The sequence below is a fragment of the Chlorocebus sabaeus genome, chromosome 11 (assembly GCF_047675955.1).
Source record: "Chlorocebus sabaeus isolate Y175 chromosome 11, mChlSab1.0.hap1, whole genome shotgun sequence".
In the NCBI taxonomy this organism is placed as follows: domain Eukaryota; kingdom Metazoa; phylum Chordata; class Mammalia; order Primates; family Cercopithecidae; genus Chlorocebus; species Chlorocebus sabaeus.
In genome coordinates, this window is record NC_132914.1 from 117,325,849 (window position 1) to 117,343,403 (window position 17,555).

Here is a 17,555-nt window from a genome sequence, read left to right on the forward strand (position 1 = left end):
AAGTAGATGGGCAGAAATGATCACCAGCCTGCCTGGGCACCTCCTCTGGGACCACTGATCTGTCTGCCCCTGCCAGCGCGCCAGCCTGATCTCATGCCACACTGCTCCTCCCTGCCTCCTCACTCCAGCCACACTGGCCTTGCTCAGCCCCTACTGGTGCTATGTTCCTGCCCACCACGGGACTTCTGCATATCCTGTCTTTGTATCTAAAGCATTATTTATTCCCTCTGTCTGGAATGGTCTTTCGCTACCTCCTCACCTGGTTAGTGCTTACTTTTCATCTTCAAGCATCATTTCTTCTGAGAAGTGTTCACTAACACAGGCCCATCCCTCCCCAGCAGGTCAAATGCAGCTATTATAAGCTTTGCAGTGCTACACAACACTGGCCACAATCGTATTTTACATCTCTTTGTGTGGTTAGCTGATTAATATCCATCTCCTTGACCAGACTATCTCTTACGAGGATAAGGAATGAGGCTGCCTTTCTTCTCCATTATGTCCCCAGGTGCTAGGTCTCTCTTAGTGCACAGTAGATGCTAATAAATATTTGCAGAGGCCGGGCGCGGTGGCTTACACCTGTAATCCCAGCACTTTGGGAGGCCGAGGCGGGCGGATCACAAGGTCAGGAGATTAAGACCATCCTGGCTAACATGGTGAAACCCCATCTCTACTGAAAATACAAAAAATAACTGAGCATGGTGGCAGATGCCTATAGTCCCAGCTACTCAGGAGGCTGAGGCAGGAGAATGGCGTGTACCTAGGAGGCAGAGCTTGCAGTAAGCCGAGATCACGCCACTGCACTCCAGCCTAAGCAACAGAGCAAGACTCCATCTCAAAAAAATAAATAAAATAAAATAATTAAAAAAATTTGCAGAATGACTAAGTAAAGAACACAACGTTCCTGTTAGGCAGGGTGTATGGGTACTTTCCCAGGCTCTGCAGATCCAGCTTTCTAGGCTCTGAAAGGAGGCACTGGGACTGCTGGTCCAAAACGAGGCCCAGGAAACTCACCGTTCTCTTATCTGCACACGTGCTGGCCAGGAAACCCAGCAGGAGCCCAAAAAGAGTAGGCAGGATCTCACGCAAGGTACGGGGGGTATTGGAGACAACAATCTTCCAGACATGCAGGGACGCCTGCCGCACCACCAGCTGGGTATCTGAGCGGCCCATGTACAGCCCTGCCAACACCCGGTTCCGCCGCTCTACCCCCAGGGCAGTGATGATCGCCTGCAGCCAGTGGAAGAGGACAAAGAACACAGAGTAGTGAAGCCTCTAGGGCACGGGCATCAGGGCACACCCTGCCATCAGCAGGGGCAGGAAAGCCACTGCAGGGCAGGCACCTTGTTAGACTGGGCAGTTCCAAAGTTATCATCCTCGGAGGCAGTTTCTGTGGTCATCTTCCCAGTGACTCCTGAGATGTGAAACAGGAGATCCCCAAGGAGCTGAACAGAGCTGAACCTGAGAAGGAGGCCAACAACACAGTCACACAGCTGCAAGGAGCGGGCTCGGCACAACTGAGCACTGCACAGAAGATGGAAAGAAGTGCACCCAAAATACTCATGACGGTCATCTTGGAATGGGAAGTCAGGCGGTTTTCATTTCTTTACACTCGCCCACATATTTTCCAGGTTTTCTACTAATGAACATACATTAATGTTGGGGGAAAAAAGTATTTTTAAAAAACGTAAAAATTTCTGTAACAAAGGTTATAAAAAATAAAGTGAGTACAAAAGGGGAAGCATTAACAGGCAAGTAGGAAAACTGATCATCAGAAGTGAAGGAACCAGGAGAGGCCTTAGAAGGATAAACTATTTCAGGCAGGGCGAAGTGGCTCACGCCTGTAATCCCAGCACTTTGGGAGGCCAAGGCAGGCGGATCACCTGAGGTCGGGGGTTCGAGACCAGCCTGACCAACATGGAGAAACCACATCTCTACTAAAAATACAAAATTAGCCAGGCATGGTGGCGGACGCCTGTAATCCCAGCTACTCGGGAGGCAGAGGCAGGAGAATCGCTTGAACCCGTGAGGCAGAGGTTGCGGTGAGCCGAGATCATGCCACTGCACTCCAGCCTGGGCGACAAGAGAGAGACTCCGTCTCAAAAAGGGGGAAAAAAAAAGACCACTGTATGAATGTGCTATATTTTTAAATCAATCTCCAATTTTTCAAATGGTAAGCGATACTGCAACAAACATCCTTATGTCTAACAGCTTTAAGCACTTGACCATTCAATACATCCTTGAAATATATTCCCAAAAGTGAAATTTTTAAAGAGTCCTTAACATTAAAATCTGAATACAAATTGGAAGCCTGTATAGAGAGGACTTTTTAAAAAAGAATAAGAATAAAGACATTGCTACAGGAAACTGGAAAAGTTACAAAATGGTTAAAAGCAAGGGTCTGGAAAAAGTTGAGAGAGTTCTTGGCAACATTCTGCTCTTCGTTTCTCAATTGGAGTTATCAAAATGCAAAGCATTTTTTTTTTCCCTTTTAAAGACAGCATCTTGCTGTTGCCCAGGTTGGAGTGCAGTGGCACAATCTCAGCTCACTACAACCTCCACCTCTGGGGCTCAAGCGATCCTTCCACCTCAGCCTCCTGTGTAGCTGGGATTACAAGTGTGCACCACCATTCCCAGCTAATTTTTTATTTTTTTGTAGAGACAGATTCTCACTATGTTGCCAGCGCTTATTGCAAACTCCTGGGTTCAAGCAATCTTCCTGCCACAGCTTCCCAGAGTGATCAGATCATAGGCATGAGCCACCACACATCATCCCCACTGGGACTTTCTGCCCAAGTTCTCACCTGATTCTCCAAAGGTCATCAAAGAGGCCTTGCTCTAGCTGGGGCAGCAGCAGGGCGATGGCTGTCTCAGCATACATGGAGATAACCCGCTGGCCCGCGCGCAGGGCAGTGTCACGCACAAATTCATTCTCATCAGCAAGAGCCTGGGCACACAGAGGGTGGGTCGGCCAGAGCTGCCACTCCCAGGCCCCCAACCCAAAAAATATGGGGCTCACCGAAGGCCAAGCGCTGTGCAAGCCGACCCCACCCAGCAGGGATCCCTAGCTCTCCAGGAGAGCACTTGCCTCCTGCCCTCCTGATGGACTCTACCCTTGCCAAGGTCATGGTACCTACTTTGAGGATACAGGGGATGATGGGCCCCACATAAGGAGTAAACTTGTCTCCAAAGGTGATGGGCAGGTAGTTAAACATCATAATGTAGCCATCTCGGACATGGGGTGCAATATCCACTTTGCTGGCTGTAGCCACAATTTCTGGCATCAGCTTCTCCAACTTCTCCACCCCTAAACCGGCCATGACCTCAGCCAACCCTGCAACAAAGGACAGAATGAGCCCACTGGATCTGAGGGCCCCTTATAGAGCATTCCCAGTCTGGCCACTGGACCTGCTCTGGCCTTACCCTGTGCAGCGCCTGAGCGATCCACAGAACTCTGCTCATAGGTCAGTGTCTCCATCAGCCACGGCAGCAAGTCCTCAAAGCACGACTCCCCCATGCCCTTCACCATGGCCCCAAGGGCCTTTGCAGATACCGTCCGCACCTGTCAGGTAACCGAGAACAGAGATGGTGTGAGAAGATGAGGCTCAAAACAAGGTAGCCACATGGGAGCAGGGAAGGGCACAGAGGGCCTCCTTCCCTTTATCCAACAGACACAAAAGCAGCTTTGGGGAATTCTCAGGAATCCATTTATGGGGACTGGATGAGGGGCCTGGCTCATCCTCCAGCCTACCTCAGACTCACCTCAGGCACAGGGTCCAAAAGCGATGCTTTCAGGCCAGGCGTCACGCTGGGCAGGTACGGAGCCAAGTCCTGCAACAACACGGGAGGTGGCTCAGGTGAGGCCCAACTCCTGCTTTCTCCAGGCCCATTCCACTGTGGACCCTAACCTCCCCATTCTGCTGGCAAGGAGTGCTCGGCAGGGGCACCTAGCATGCAAACCTCACTGCCCACAGAACAGGGAGGGAAGGGCAACTGGCAAGTAAGTCCTCTCCCCAACTGGTTCCTTGAAGGCCCTGTGCAATTGCTCAGGGACTCCTACAAGGGACCTCAGGCCCATCCTCAACAGACAGGAGTTCAATGCTCTTGCACCTCCCATCCTTCTCTTAGGACCAAGGCCTGTCCAACTCTGGAATCTTTAGCAAATTACTTCTGGTACTTTCCTTTCAGAATTTTTATTAACATCTTCCCTTTATTCATCTCAAAGTGTTTATGTCTCTCGATAGAACATTCAGCTTTAGGAAATAATTTTAAAAACAGAAAATGCCTTATGTTCACTGCAGCATCACTTAAAATAGCCAAAAACCTTGGACACTATATGACCAATGATAGAATTATGTAAGTTATGGTATATAAACTTGTCGGGATATTATGTAACTATTAAAAATCAGTTTTGTGAATAACTTGTTATAACTTGGGAATAAGTTTTAAGTTTAGGAATGCCATTTTTAAATGTAATTTTTTTTTTTTTTTTTTTGAGACGGGGGAGTCTCGCTCTGTCGCCCAGGCTGGAGTGCAGTGGCCGGATCTCGGCTCACTGCAAGCTCCGCCTCCCGGGTTTACGCCATTCTCCTGCCTCAGCCTCCCGAGTAGCTGGGACTACAAGTGCCCGCCACCTCGCCCGGCTAGTTTTTTTGTATTTTTTAGTAGAGACGGGTTTTCACCGTGTTAACCAGGATGGTCTCGATCTCCTGACCTCGTGATCCGCCCGTCTCGGCCTCCCAAAGTGCTGGGATTACAGGCTTGAGCCACCGCGCCCGGCCTAAATGTAATTTTTAAAATTAACAATAATTGGCCAGGCACGGTGGCTCACACCTGTAATCCCAACACTTTGGGAGGTCGAGGCGGGTGGATCACCTGAGGTCAGGAGTTCGAGATCAGCCTGGCCAACATGGTTTCACCCTGTCTCTACTAAAAATACAAAAATTAACCAGGCGTGGTGTGGGCGCCTGTAATCCCAGCTACTCAGGAGGCTGAGGCAGGAGAATCGCTTGAACCCAGGTGGCAGAGGTTGCAGTGAGCCGAGACTGTGCCAGTGCCCTCCTGCCTGGGCAAGAGAGTGAGACTACATCTCAAAAAAAAAGAAAAAAAAAAATTAACAGTAATTATTTTCATGGTGGGGAACTATGGATAAAATATTTTGGTTTTCTAATTTTTTTAATTAATTAATTTACTTTTTAAAACAGAGTCTTGCTCTGTCGCCCCAGGCTGGAGTGTGGTGGTATTATCACAGCTCCTGGGTTCAAGCAATCCTCCCATTACAGCCTCTCAAAGTCCTGGGATTACAAGCATGAGCCACCAAGCCTGGTCTGTTTTTCTGGTTTTTTAATTTCCCAAATTTTCTAGGATTAATATAACTTTTTGACTTTATATATTTTTTTGCCCACAGCCTCAGTAAGCAAAGCAGAGCTATGGTAGACAGTGAGACCACACACGCAAGCTCTTGGGAGCAGACAAACAAACAAAGCAAATCTCCCAAACCAGGCTCTCCTGACAAGAATACAGGCTCTCCTGAAGACAGGAGTATTCTTGCCAAGAGCAAGTAGTCCAAGTGGCAAGCACTTCAACACTCGTGAGAGGGCAAAAGAGAAGACATGCCTTTCTGAGCCTCAGCTGAGAACTAAGCTAACAAGGACTTGAACCACTGCACTCTCTAAGATGCTAAGAGAGCCCAGACTTCCACCCCAACATGGCTCACTTCTCTCCATAAAAATAATTAGGGACTAACGCCCTTATCTTTCCATGTCTAATGTGGGGACTCTGCACCTCTGACTCTGCACTCAGCCATTTTCTGGTCTGTCCCACACTAGCCCCAGCTGGGTTGCTACCTTCTGGTCTGTCAGGGAGTACATGTTGCCAATAATCTGGGCTGCCATCTTCCGCGTGTCCGTGGAACGGTCCTGGAAGGCTCTCTGGACAATGGGCATGATGAGGGCCAGGGATGGGGCATCAATGAAGTGGACGAACTTGGTGTCCAGCAGCGTCTGCAAGCACTTCTGGGTCTTTCTGGAGGGGTCCGTCAGGGCATCCAGGAGGACCGGGGCGATGGCTGTGCACATCCCAAGAGAAGAGAGCCTGGCTGATGCGCACCCATGCAGCAGCAAGGCCCTGGACCCCCGGAACTAGAATGGATCAGAAGAGAAGGGGGTCTGGCGCACCTCCTCCCTGAAGCCCCACAAGTCACCAGCTGGGGAAGACAGGCAACCCACAAAGAACAATCCTTCTTTCACTCCAATTCCTGACCTCAGGTGATCCGCCCGCCTCGACCTCCCAAAGCGCTGGATTACAGGAATGAGCCATGGAAATAAAATTTTTGTAAAGGATGTATCCTTAGTAAATTTCTGGTTTGCCCTATCGGTAATGGAGAAGTGTGCTGAAATCTCCCACTACAATATAATGTATTTGTTAACTTCTCCCTGTAGCTTTATGAATTTTGTTTTATGTATTTTGAGGTTATTCCATACTTTCCAGACTGAAGTACACTGACTGGGCGCTGGCAGGTGAAGCTTAGAATTTAACGAGTGACACGCTGGTCAAGGTGCCTGGCTGGGTTGTGTTCCTAGCGACTGACCTCTTCCCAGTACTAAGAAAGAACCACATCCAGAGAAGTCAGGTTAATCCTAACCCTTCCTTTACCCTCCGCTCTATCAAAGGCCTCCTGGAGTGAGACGGAATAGAAAGTTTTCATAGGCCCTAACACTTTGAAAGGTGCTGATGTGATCCAGAGAATGTCATTCAGTTCTGTTGACCTCATGCTCAGCTTCGTGCACAGGGATCTCTTGGAGTCAAACTGCTCCTGAGTCAATGACTCAATGTCCCTATCTGTATAGCCAATGACATCTGCCCCAAACCAGTGGGAAAACAGAATGAATGCTTCCAAACTACCTTCAAATAATTATTCTAGGAAAAGGGCTTCCCAGGATTTAGAGGCTATTTCACTGTGAACATAATTGTCCTCAGAGGCAAAGATCTTAGCTGAATGGGTGCAAGTTCCCTGCAGTGTCCAAAGGCCGCAGGGTTGGCAGGAGACCAGGGCAAGCACCCTCATGGCAGAGGCCTACCCAGGATCTCCGGGTTCCTGATGACAGAGCCGATCTGCCTGAGTGCCTGCTGTCCAGCCTTCTGGACTTTGACATGGGAGTCGGTCAGCACCTCCGTAAGTTTGGGCACGATGTTGGGTAGGCAGGACGACAGCTGCTTAGGAGCACAGTACGCCATTGCCCCAAGAAGCTCCACTGACCCTGTGGATAGCAGACACAAGCCCAGCACTGAATCACTGAGCACAGTCCAGCAACTCACCTGCGCTGGCTACATGGGCAAGGGACAGCTACCCTGGCCCCTGCAGACTGTGCTAAAGCAGTCACTGGGAGGAGGGGAGAGGGGGCTGGCTCTAGCAGAGGGGTCAAAAAAGCTCTTGCTGCCTGCTGAGCAGTGGGATCCCAGGTGAGGGGCAGGGCAGTATGGGAGAAAAGAGACCAGGATAGGGGAGACCTGATTTAATCCTTACAGTGAGATTCAAGACCAATTCACTGAATTTCTCTCAACTGTTTCTTCATCTACAAATGAGGAAACTGATTTAGATTTGTGTTGTTTCAAACTACAGGGTGAAGTCTGAAGGACTGAGAAGGAGGCTGAGTGGGAGGGCCTTAGATGGTGATCCTCCCCCAACTAGAACAGCTCTACTTTTATCTGTTTGCTTAATAGGGTGCCAGGTATTTTAATTACTTATTTTTGAGACAGGGTCTCACACTGCTGCCCAGGTTGGGGTTTGGTGGCATGATGATAGCTCGCTGCAGCCTCAAACTCCAGGTTTCAAGAGATCCTTCCACTTCAGCCTCCTGAGTAGCTCGGACTACAGGCATGCACCACCACACCTGGCCTTTTTTTTTTTTTTTTTTTGTAGAGGTAGGGTCTTGCTATAGTGCCCAGGCTGGTCTAAACTCCTGCCCTCAAGATATTGTCCTGCCTAAGGTTCTTTTTAAAAAGAGTTTTCCTGGGGGGGAAACTTTAAAGCCACAGAAGAGCTTTACAGCTCTCGGATTCCTGACTTAGGGTTGTGGCTCTTGTCAGAGGCTTGTATCTTGGTATGAAAGCACACAAACTATAGAAAGATCCAACTGCCAGAGGGAGAGTTGGCCAGGCATGGTGACTCACAACTGCAATCCCAGTGCTTCGGGAGCCCAAGGCAAGAGGATCACTTGAACCCAGGAATTCGAGGCCAGTCTGGGAAACACAGCGAGACTCCATCATTACAAAAAAAAAATACAAAAATTAGCCAGGTGTGGGGGCGTGCTCCTGTGAGAATGGTTTGAGGCCCAAAGTTCAAGATCAGCCTAGAGGACAGAGCAAGACTCCATCTCAAATGTTAACAAAGGCAATCTTAACCCTATCCCTGGCATGGGGAACTCACAGGACAAGAGCTGTGGCTACCCAGGATCCTTGCTGAGGCTGGTTTTCACAACATGAAGCTGGGAAGAGAGACAGAGGGAGTAGTCTTACCAGCTTTGGTCCGCCAGGATTCCTCCTCCAGGGCAGCCAGTAAGGAGGGGAGCACCAGCTTCACTCCGTGAGCACTCAAGTTGCTCATCACAGCCTTGGCACAGTCATCTGCAGCCTCAAGGGAGGAGAAAAGACGTTCAGGGGCCTCCTCGCCCAAGCAAGGGGCAAGCCTGACACCAGTCCTAGTGTTCCTCCTGTGACTAGCGCTTACTGGGGTTCTACTATGTCAGACCCTGTGCCAAGGCCTGCAAACACAGTTGGGAACACATCTCATAAAATGTCGATGCTGTTCTCCCAGGCAGTCTGGGGACTTACCTCACGCACATACTGGTTTCCATCCCCAAAGCACAGGAGCAGATGGGGCAGCACGTGAACCACGTACGGCTCAAAGAGCTTCCCCAGCATGGTGCAGAGCATCTCAAAGGCAAAGAGGGCTCCTAGGGGAAAAGAAGGTGGGACGGCTGGGAAGAGAATGTCCCCTGGGGGTAGCCACAGAGAACAGAAGGGACAGCAACCTCCCTGCCACCTCCCACCCCTCTAGAAGCAGGACAGCCGTGGGACTAGTGGCTGCCCCATGAGGAAGCAGCACCCTCTGCCTCAGCTCAAGAAGCCCTAGAGCAGGAATGTGGCTGGGCGGAAGGGAGGACAGTGCAGGGGAGCCGCCTTCACTTCTTGGCACTAACAGTTAGAAAAGCCAAACCTCGGCAGGGCACGGTGGCTCAAGCCCATAATCCCAATACTTTGGGAGGCTGAGGTGGGCAGATCACGAGGTCAGGAGATATAGACCATCTTGGCCAACATGGTGAAACCCCGTTTCTACTAAAAATACAAAAATCAGCTGGGTGTGGTGGTGTACACCTGTAATCCCAGCTACTAGGGAGGCTGAGGTAGGAGAATCGCTTGAACCCGGGAGGTGAAGATTATAGTGAGCCGAGATCGCGCCTGGTGACAGGGTGGGACTCGGTCTCAAAAAAAAAAAAAAAAAAAAAAAAAGCCAAACCTCTCTCAGCTAAGGGTGTTGCTGAGTTAGAAATTTCCAAGTCCATGGAAAGCAGCAAGGACCCGGCTGGACTGGGTCACACACAGCAGGGCCCTCCGTAGTACACACACAAGCAGCAGCCTCCACCTGGGGTGCCAGGGTCAGATTCCTTCCTCTGGCAACCTGGGGACCGACTTCCCATGCTGGGCAGCCCCAAGCTCAGAGATGCTCACCCTCTCGCCGGCGGAAGTTCTTCTTATCCTGGATGGCATCAGTCAGTGCTGCCATCATCTCCTGTTGCTTCAGCGAGAGGATGCCCAGGCCCTTCACCAGGCCCGCCAGCCCATACGCGGCCCCTTTGCGCTCTGCGTACTTGTCTGACTCCAGGAGCTGCTGCATGAGCCTCTGGATCATCCCTCCAGCGTCCTCCTTGATGGCTGGCACAAGGGGTGGCAAACAGCTGGCCACGGACTCCTGGACCTGAGGAAGGGCCTGCCTGTCAATGCTGTGGCTCTGCTGCAGCAGTTTCATGGGGTCTGACCATCCTACACAGCACCCACTACTATATGTCCCACGCCCCATCTCAGCCACTGCCTGCAGGTGTCACAGGACACCAGAGAAGCAAACAGGCACACACCGTGTTGTATACCCCTCGGGGTGCATACTACAATCTGCTGACGACAAAAGCTTCAGCCCATATAGTGCCATTTCTGGTCTGAATGGAAAACCCAGGCCTGGGCAGCGGGGTAGGCAGTCAAGGAGCGGACTCTAAAGACTAAATCCACTCAGAAAGAAAGCTTCCAGAAAAGTGTGCTGCTTTGCTTCCATAAAAACAGCCCGTGTCTCTGTTTCCAAACTTGTCAAAATCACAGAGAAATTGGGCAGGGCCTTATAGGACCAGGCACAAATTGAGTGGAACCAGAAGACACTTAATCCTGCCTCCCAGCCGCAGCTCACTAAGCCCAGCTTGGGAGCAGCAACCCTGATGCCACGCTGGCAGGTGCCCAGATGCGACTCTTTTGCTGTTTGGGCTTTCTGACACCGTATTTGACCACAATTTTGGAAACTGGTTTTCAACTGTGCATTCTGTTTTTTGTTTTGTTTTTAGAAATAGGGTCTTACCCTGTCACCCAGGCTAGAGGGCAGTGGCACGATCCTCATTCACTATCACCTTGAATTCCTGGACTCAAGCAATCCTATTGCCTCAGTCTCCTGAGGAGCTAGGAACACAGGCATGGCCTCCACCTCTGGCTAATTTTTAAAGTTTCTGTAGAGACACGATCTCACTATGTTGCCCAGGCTGGTCTTGAACTAGTGGCCTCAAGCACCCACCTCACCCTCCTAAAGCACTGGGATTACAGGCATAAGCCACCACGCCCAGACCAACTGTTCATTTTATGAGGATACTCTAAGTGGTCCAAAACCCAAACCACAAAAAAAAAAATATATATATATATATATAAAAAGATATATATATATGCATGTTTCTCAAAACAAAGAAAAATAAATTTCTTTGCACTGTAGCTTAGAGGCTACATTAAAATGCACCTGCAACACATAATCAACACATGTAAAGGGCCAGGGAAAGGCTTGACATAAGACAAAGCCTGATCTTTTATTTTTTTTTTCTCCTTTGGATCCTCAGTGCATGTTAGTGAATAGAAAAAAAGGAACTATCTAGGAGGTCTATTAGAACAAAGTAACAAAGCAGCTCCCTCCCCAGGGGCATTCTTGACTATAAACCAGGTGAGTAGAAAAAAATGAAACTATCTGGGAGGTCTACTAGAACAAAGTAACAAAGAAACTCCCTCTCCAGGAGTGTTCCTGACTATAAACCAGGCTCTCCCCTGGGAGAACGGGTGAATCCTTACCAAGAACTGGGCTTTCCAGGCCCTGACTGTCTGATTCCTCCCCTAGTATCCCACTGCCTAACCAGAGCCGGGTCCCAATTCTCTAACTGGTATGTGGGTCCCAGGTCAAATGGCAGGTACCTGCTGGGAGGGGGTAGAGAGGGCAGCGATGAGCTTGGCAACAATGGGCTTCACTTTCGGGTCACTCTTGTCCAGGTGCTTGGCCAGAGAGCCCATCAGGACCACCACACTCTGTCGCACAGCATCGTAGCTGGCATCATTGGGCGCGTTCTTCAGGAACTCCTCGAATACTGGCAACAGTGAGTTGACGTTCTCCTGGAAAGCCAAACCCCTCAGAGCCTCAGGTCAAGCCTATAGGCTGCATTTGGGGACAACAGTCCCTGCCCTGAGGACCAAGACCAAGTCTAGCTCTGGGACAGGCATCCTGACATGCCAGCCAGCGGCTCTTCCAGTTTTCTGGCAGGACTGCTACAGACTTAAAAGAATTTAACATACTATGGTGGTCTTTTTGGCTCAAAGTGCTCTGCCAGGACTCCTGGCACTCAGCATCTCTGGCCCCTGCTCAGCCCTAGAGCCTGCCTCCCCTGTGTCTCCTTAGCAGGCTGGGACCCCCTTACCTTCCCGTGGGTGTTCCCCGGCGGGGACCCCCTTACCTTTCCGTGAGTGTTGAGCGTTGCGAGGGCTGCATCCAACATGCACTTCCGGACATCTGGGTGTCGGTCATTGAGGGCATCAGGGACAAAAAATTGAAAGAGTGGCTTCACCTGAGAGCTGTCCAGATACTGGGAGAGCTTGTTGAGGGCCAGTGCCAAGCCACACCTGGGAAAGAAGTGGGAGCACATCAGGAGGGACAGCTAATGGGCCTCCTCCGCCAGTGGAACCTCTGCTGGTGCATGGCAAGGACAGGGAGCTTGCCTGAGGTAAACACTGTTTTGCGGGCAGAGAACAGCATGAAGCCCACCACCCAGCGCTCACCCAATGTTCTGGAACAACCCGCTTGTCATATGGGGACCTGCCATCTGCCCTGATTTTACCTCCTAATGGGTGAGCAGCCCTGCATCGGTTCCCTCAGAGAGGAATATGAGTGCAGTGCTCACCCCTCTACCTGCAAGGCAGGTCGTAAGAGAAGATAGAGGTAAAGGAACCAGATGCAGAGGCCTGTGGAAGTGAACACACTCTCCAAGGGCAAAGTGGTATTATTCTTTCCAGTCATGGAGCAAAGAATCTGTGTCCTATCCCTGGCTGATGGTCTGGAATGAAAAATAAGCCAGGATGGCCCATACACCACCCTACACTGACACACAAGGCCTCATGGAGTGGACATGGCCAGGACGAGCCATTCAGAAAACTAACACCCTCGCCTATTTTGTGCCTGCTCTGTGGGAGGCAAGCGTCTTTCAAGGTCCCACTTGCTCCCAGACATCTGTCTAATCCTCCAACTGCTACTCATGGGCTCTGTGGAGAAAGGCTGGTAGCTTCTGTTATTGTGCCCTGCATACAGATGGGGAAACAGAGGCCTGGGGAAAAGGAGAAACATGCTCACAGTCACGCAGCTAGTGCAGGAGGGGCCAACACTTGAACTCACGCCTCCCTGACTCTGAGGGAGGTCCTGCTCTTTCATTATCCCATGCTGCCTCCTCTCAGCACCCACCCAGCCAACATACCACATCTGAGAGAGGATGGAGGAGAACGAGGCTAGAACAATTGTTATACCTGGCTTCCCACTGATCTGGAGGAGATTCTGAAATAACTCGTCCCAAAGCATCCAGCACTGGGGGTGGCCGCTGCAACAGACAAGTTGGTAAATGTTTTGCAACGGGCAGATCAATGACCTGGGCTCCAGGACTGTAGGTGGGAAACTAGCCACAGCTACCCTGAGCCACCGTGAGCCCTGAGATTCCTGTCTGGAGCAGTAGGGGGCTGAGCAGAGACCCACCCAACCGCGCACACCCCAGACTGCATCAGGGCTGCACAGTCACTCACATAGAGCTTCTCCTGGTAAATCTCCATGAGCCTGCCCATAACCTCCGCTGCCTGCCGCTGGTAACGTGCCACTGCTTGGGAAAGGGCTTCGGCCCCCGCCTGCCTTACAGCCGCCTCATGATAGATCACGTCATCGATCAGCAAGGAGCAGAGGTCTGGCTGCAGGTCTAGGCCCATCATTGACCAGAGCCTGTGGGAGATGCACAGTGGGGACTGCTTAGACAACGATCTGCAGCATCTGTCCCGCCAGCTCAGCCCCTCGCCGGCCCAGCCCCCCACCGGTCCAGCCCCCCGCCGGTCCGGCCCGTCTTCCCACTGGAGGCTGAACACGCTGGGTTCCGTTATTTCCTAAAGGAAGAGAGGATGGAGCAGGAGAAAACGACATGCTGGCTCTCCCACCTCTCAGCCAGCTTCCGGATCTCCTCTTCCTTGTCAAACTTGACCACCCAGAGTCTCCGCAGAAGGTTCAGGCCATTCTTCTCATCGGTATCAGGTGCTGGCAATACCATGTGGAGTTCCATCAGCCCCTGGAAGGGGTGGGATTGGACCACGTGAGGCACCATCTTTCCGAAGAGCCTCTGACTTGCCTCCTCACCTCTCTCTAGGCTGTACAGTCCAAGATGGAGCCACTAACCACAAGTGGCTAAAGTGAAATCAATTAAAATTAACTCTAAGTTCCTTAGAGTGTGAAGTGGTAAAATGTTTTTTAATGTGAAAATTAAAACGTTAAATAAACCAGACAGATAAAACTTCAGAAAAAGTGTGTTCCTTTAGTTCAAATAATTTTTGAGGAAAAAGTTACCATATTGTCATCATTTTTCACATTTTACCAAAAGCCAGTGAAAACTGTCACATATCAATAGCAGGAGGCTATGGATCAGCAGGTAGGAACCACTGTCTTACCACTCCAAGGGGATGCTCTAGTTTTTGGTCCAAAAGCCATGAAAAAAAGCCAAGTACATGGCAACGGGCTAAAGAAATGAACTCCTCCTGCAAGTTAGGTCTGTCTGTGGAAGTACTAAAGTCTACATTCCAGTTTAAAAATTAAGTGGGCCGGGCGCGGTGGCTCAAGCCTGTAATCCCAGCACTTTGGGAGGCCGAGACGGGCAGATCACGAGGTCAGGAGATCGAGACCATCCTGGCTAACACGGTGAAACCCCGTCTCCACTAAAAAATACAAAAATACTAGCCGGGCGAGGTGGCGGGCGCCTGTAGTCCCAGCTACTCGGGAGGCTGAGGCAGGAGAATGGCATAAACCCGGGAGGCGGAGCTTGCAGTGAGCTGAGATCCGGCCACTGCACTCCAGCCTGGGCGACAGAGCGAGACTCTGTCTCAAAAAAAATAAAATAAAATAAAATAAAAAAATAAAATAAAATAAAATAAAAAATAAAAATTAAGTGAAGTGTTCCAAGGTAAAGGAAAAAATACAGTGATACATCATGACTGCTTAGTTTTATGATTCTCAGAGAGACCCCAACCAAGTGACCTCTTCTCTTTGCCTCTAGGCCTCCCGCCAGGGTGAGGGACATTCTCTTAAATGCTCATCATGCAATTTGCACTTGCATAGAGTGACAAGGGACACTGCAGAGGCTCTGTGAGAGACTGAGCACACACCCGGAGCACGGTTTCCCGCACGCTGGCACACGGGGACTGCAAGGCACAGAGCAGCACGTCCACCTCCTCCTGCTCTGCAAAGGCACAGCCATCATCACCACTGCTGCTGGCACACAGGGTAGTCAGGGTGTCTGAAGCCAGAACCTAAGGAAAACACCAATCCACTGGTTCAGTCAGCAAATGGGGCCAGAGAGGGATATGCACTGAGAACGCCCACCCCTACAGCACTGCAAGGGCTAAGACCCCAGCTCCAGTGGCAAAACCCCTCACTAGCTAACAACAGTCAGGCTGGCTCTCTAAAGCAGTCTTTCTACCAAAGTCCAAAAGTGAGGGCTGAAAGGAAACTAGGACTCCACCCTTTATACTGGGACCTGAGGTCTGGGTCACAAACTGAGTCACAGCAACAGCCAACTGAAAACCAGGTCACCTGTAAGCGGGGCGAGCCCGTCCCGATCACCCAAGTCAGAAGACGCAGCATGGCCACTCGAGGCAGCAACTCTGGGCCATTCTAGGAAAGAACGGCAGGTAAGTCAAGATGAGGCTGTGGGGAGGTCTGTAACCCAGGCGGCCAATGACAGGGCATCCCCTCACCCACAGGGGAACATTCTGGATCATACCGGCCCCACCATAGAAACCTCAGTAGGTTTACAGTTAGGTCCACAGGTGCTAACCCCAGTCAACCATGATCCTCAGGAACTAAAAACTAAATTCTGAAACTTGCTTGAAATTCACACTACGAAACCCAGAAAGACCATAAACATATGAAGAGACATTCAACTTTGTAAGAAATGCAAAATAAAATGAGATATCATTCTTTCACCCATCACTGACAATATTAATACTATCCGAGGTTGCATTAGGCTTTGAGAAAAAGAAAACTCTTGGTGACAGTATAGCTCAGAATATGCCATATAATCTAGTAATTCCATGCCCAATGAACCTGTCCTAAAGAAACGCTCACACTGGGTAAGTAAGCGGCATATATATACCAGAGGGCACATCACAGTGCTGCTCAAAACAGGGAAAAGTTAGAAACAACCTTAAGATACTCATCAACAGGTAAAGAATTAAGTAAAACATGATACATCCATAGTGCAGAATCTCATGCAGCCAACAAATTCAATCAGGTGGACTGATATGCAATGGGATGGCAGGAGAGCCAGAGTCTATAGTCACGTGAAAGCAGCAGTCTGACCCGTTTTTGCCTTGAAAAACCCACAACACTGTGTGAGGCTGCTGTTGGTATAAACATACACCCTCTATTTCCCCACCAGAACTGTTCATGAGACAGAAAGTGTCCACAGGCCCTGCCTCCCTCATCTCCTTTAAACCAAGGGGAGAGAAGAGCTTCCTTGCCAACCTCGTCCACTCGCCCAGGTGGGGTGCTGGGGGAGGCCCTCAGTTGGGCGTGGACAGTGAGGATCTGAAGAATCTGGGCCATCCGCTCCTCCTCCTCCTCACTGTGGTGGGACATCTCGGTCAGCACCATCTTCAGAAACGGGAAGACTAAGGAGAAGGCTGGCGCAGACAAGGGCGCAGCACCTGTGAGAGTGAGAAGCAGATAAGATCCTGCAAGCAGGGCAGGGACCCAGGCCACTGCTGCCTATTTCCATCCTCAGGGAAGGTAGGGAAGAGATGGGCCAGAAGCCCGTTCTGACACCTGGAAGCACAGGGCACGAGGACGGAGACAGCAGCTGGCAGTCCAGTCTAAAACCAATTCTGCTACTACTGCCAAACACTTCCCAGTTCCAGGATGTGAGCATTAAAACAGAGAAGGGGACGCCAGTGACAAAAAGTAAACACTCAACTGGGCTCACAGCAACTCACAGACTACCAGGGTTCAACTCAGAAATTCTCCAGCTGGTCCAACCCCCCAAGGATCAGGAGGCCCTGGGTGACGCTGTGCCTCGAGCAGCATTCCTGGCACCAGCTCACACCGCCTGGTGCCCCTGATCCCGTCCCAGCCCTTACCTGGCTCCCCCTTGCCCACCCTGCTGGTGATGGTGTGGGTGTGCAGCAGCGTCACTGCCCTCTTCACAGCCACCGACAGCTCTTCCTGGCACCAGGACTTATCCAGGACACACTCTGGCTTCAGCAGGCGCAGGGTTACGTGGCTCACCAAAGTGCCTGTGTTGAAGAGGAGAGACCCGGCAGGGGATGATACACACAGAGGTGCAGAAACCAGCCCAGGTTCAAACAGGGGACCCAGTGCCTCACCCTTCTGACTTAAAAAAATCTGCTTCGCCAAAATGTCCCCAACCTAATTTCTTACTTGATCTTTGTGACAACCTCAGAGGGCAGGTAGGAACTCCCTTTGGACATTCAAACAATGACTACGCTGACAGGGGACAAGGGCCACCGGAAGGGTCATTCAGCCAAGAGTACAGCTCTATCTGTGCAGCACCTCCACCTCTAAGCAACAAGCCCAGACAGCCAGGTGACACTTCTGGCAGGTTCCATACGCACCAGCTGACTTCCACTCAGACCAGTTCCCAGATTCTGGCCTCACTCATGGGAACATCCTCGTTAGGTCAGGATAGAAGTCTGCTAAAGGCCATTAACCAACCCACAAAAGCAAGGCCATCAGAACTGCC

The 17,555-nt window shown here is 50.7% G+C and overlaps 1 protein-coding gene across 4 annotated transcripts in view; it reads right to left on the bottom strand.

Annotated features, from left to right (window-relative positions):
- The window catches only part of GCN1 (GCN1 activator of EIF2AK4), a 66,667-nt gene that overhangs the window by 14,986 nt on the left and 34,126 nt on the right, over nt 1-17,555 (bottom strand). For 3 of the 4 annotated variants that reach the window (XM_008004921.3, XM_037996318.2, XM_037996328.2), the window contains exons 25-44: nt 16,933-17,088; nt 16,322-16,503; nt 15,389-15,469; nt 14,962-15,105; nt 13,747-13,874; nt 13,348-13,537; nt 13,078-13,148; nt 12,018-12,183; nt 11,485-11,679; nt 9,727-9,973; nt 8,830-8,951; nt 8,515-8,629; nt 7,077-7,256; nt 5,844-6,064; nt 3,760-3,828; nt 3,421-3,559; nt 3,135-3,331; nt 2,802-2,944; nt 1,341-1,458; nt 1,012-1,227 (exon numbers count right to left, since the gene is read on the bottom strand). In XM_008004921.3, the coding sequence (XP_008003112.1) occupies nt 1,012-1,227; nt 1,341-1,458; nt 2,802-2,944; nt 3,135-3,331; nt 3,421-3,559; nt 3,760-3,828; nt 5,844-6,064; nt 7,077-7,256; nt 8,515-8,629; nt 8,830-8,951; nt 9,727-9,973; nt 11,485-11,679; nt 12,018-12,183; nt 13,078-13,148; nt 13,348-13,537; nt 13,747-13,874; nt 14,962-15,105; nt 15,389-15,469; nt 16,322-16,503; nt 16,933-17,088 (3,080 nt within the window). The remainder of the gene's footprint in view (nt 1-1,011; nt 1,228-1,340; nt 1,459-2,801; nt 2,945-3,134; nt 3,332-3,420; nt 3,560-3,759; nt 3,829-5,843; nt 6,065-7,076; nt 7,257-8,514; nt 8,630-8,829; nt 8,952-9,726; nt 9,974-11,484; nt 11,680-12,017; nt 12,184-13,077; nt 13,149-13,347; nt 13,538-13,746; nt 13,875-14,961; nt 15,106-15,388; nt 15,470-16,321; nt 16,504-16,932; nt 17,089-17,555) is intronic. The other variant, XM_037996323.2, reaches the window with a different exon arrangement.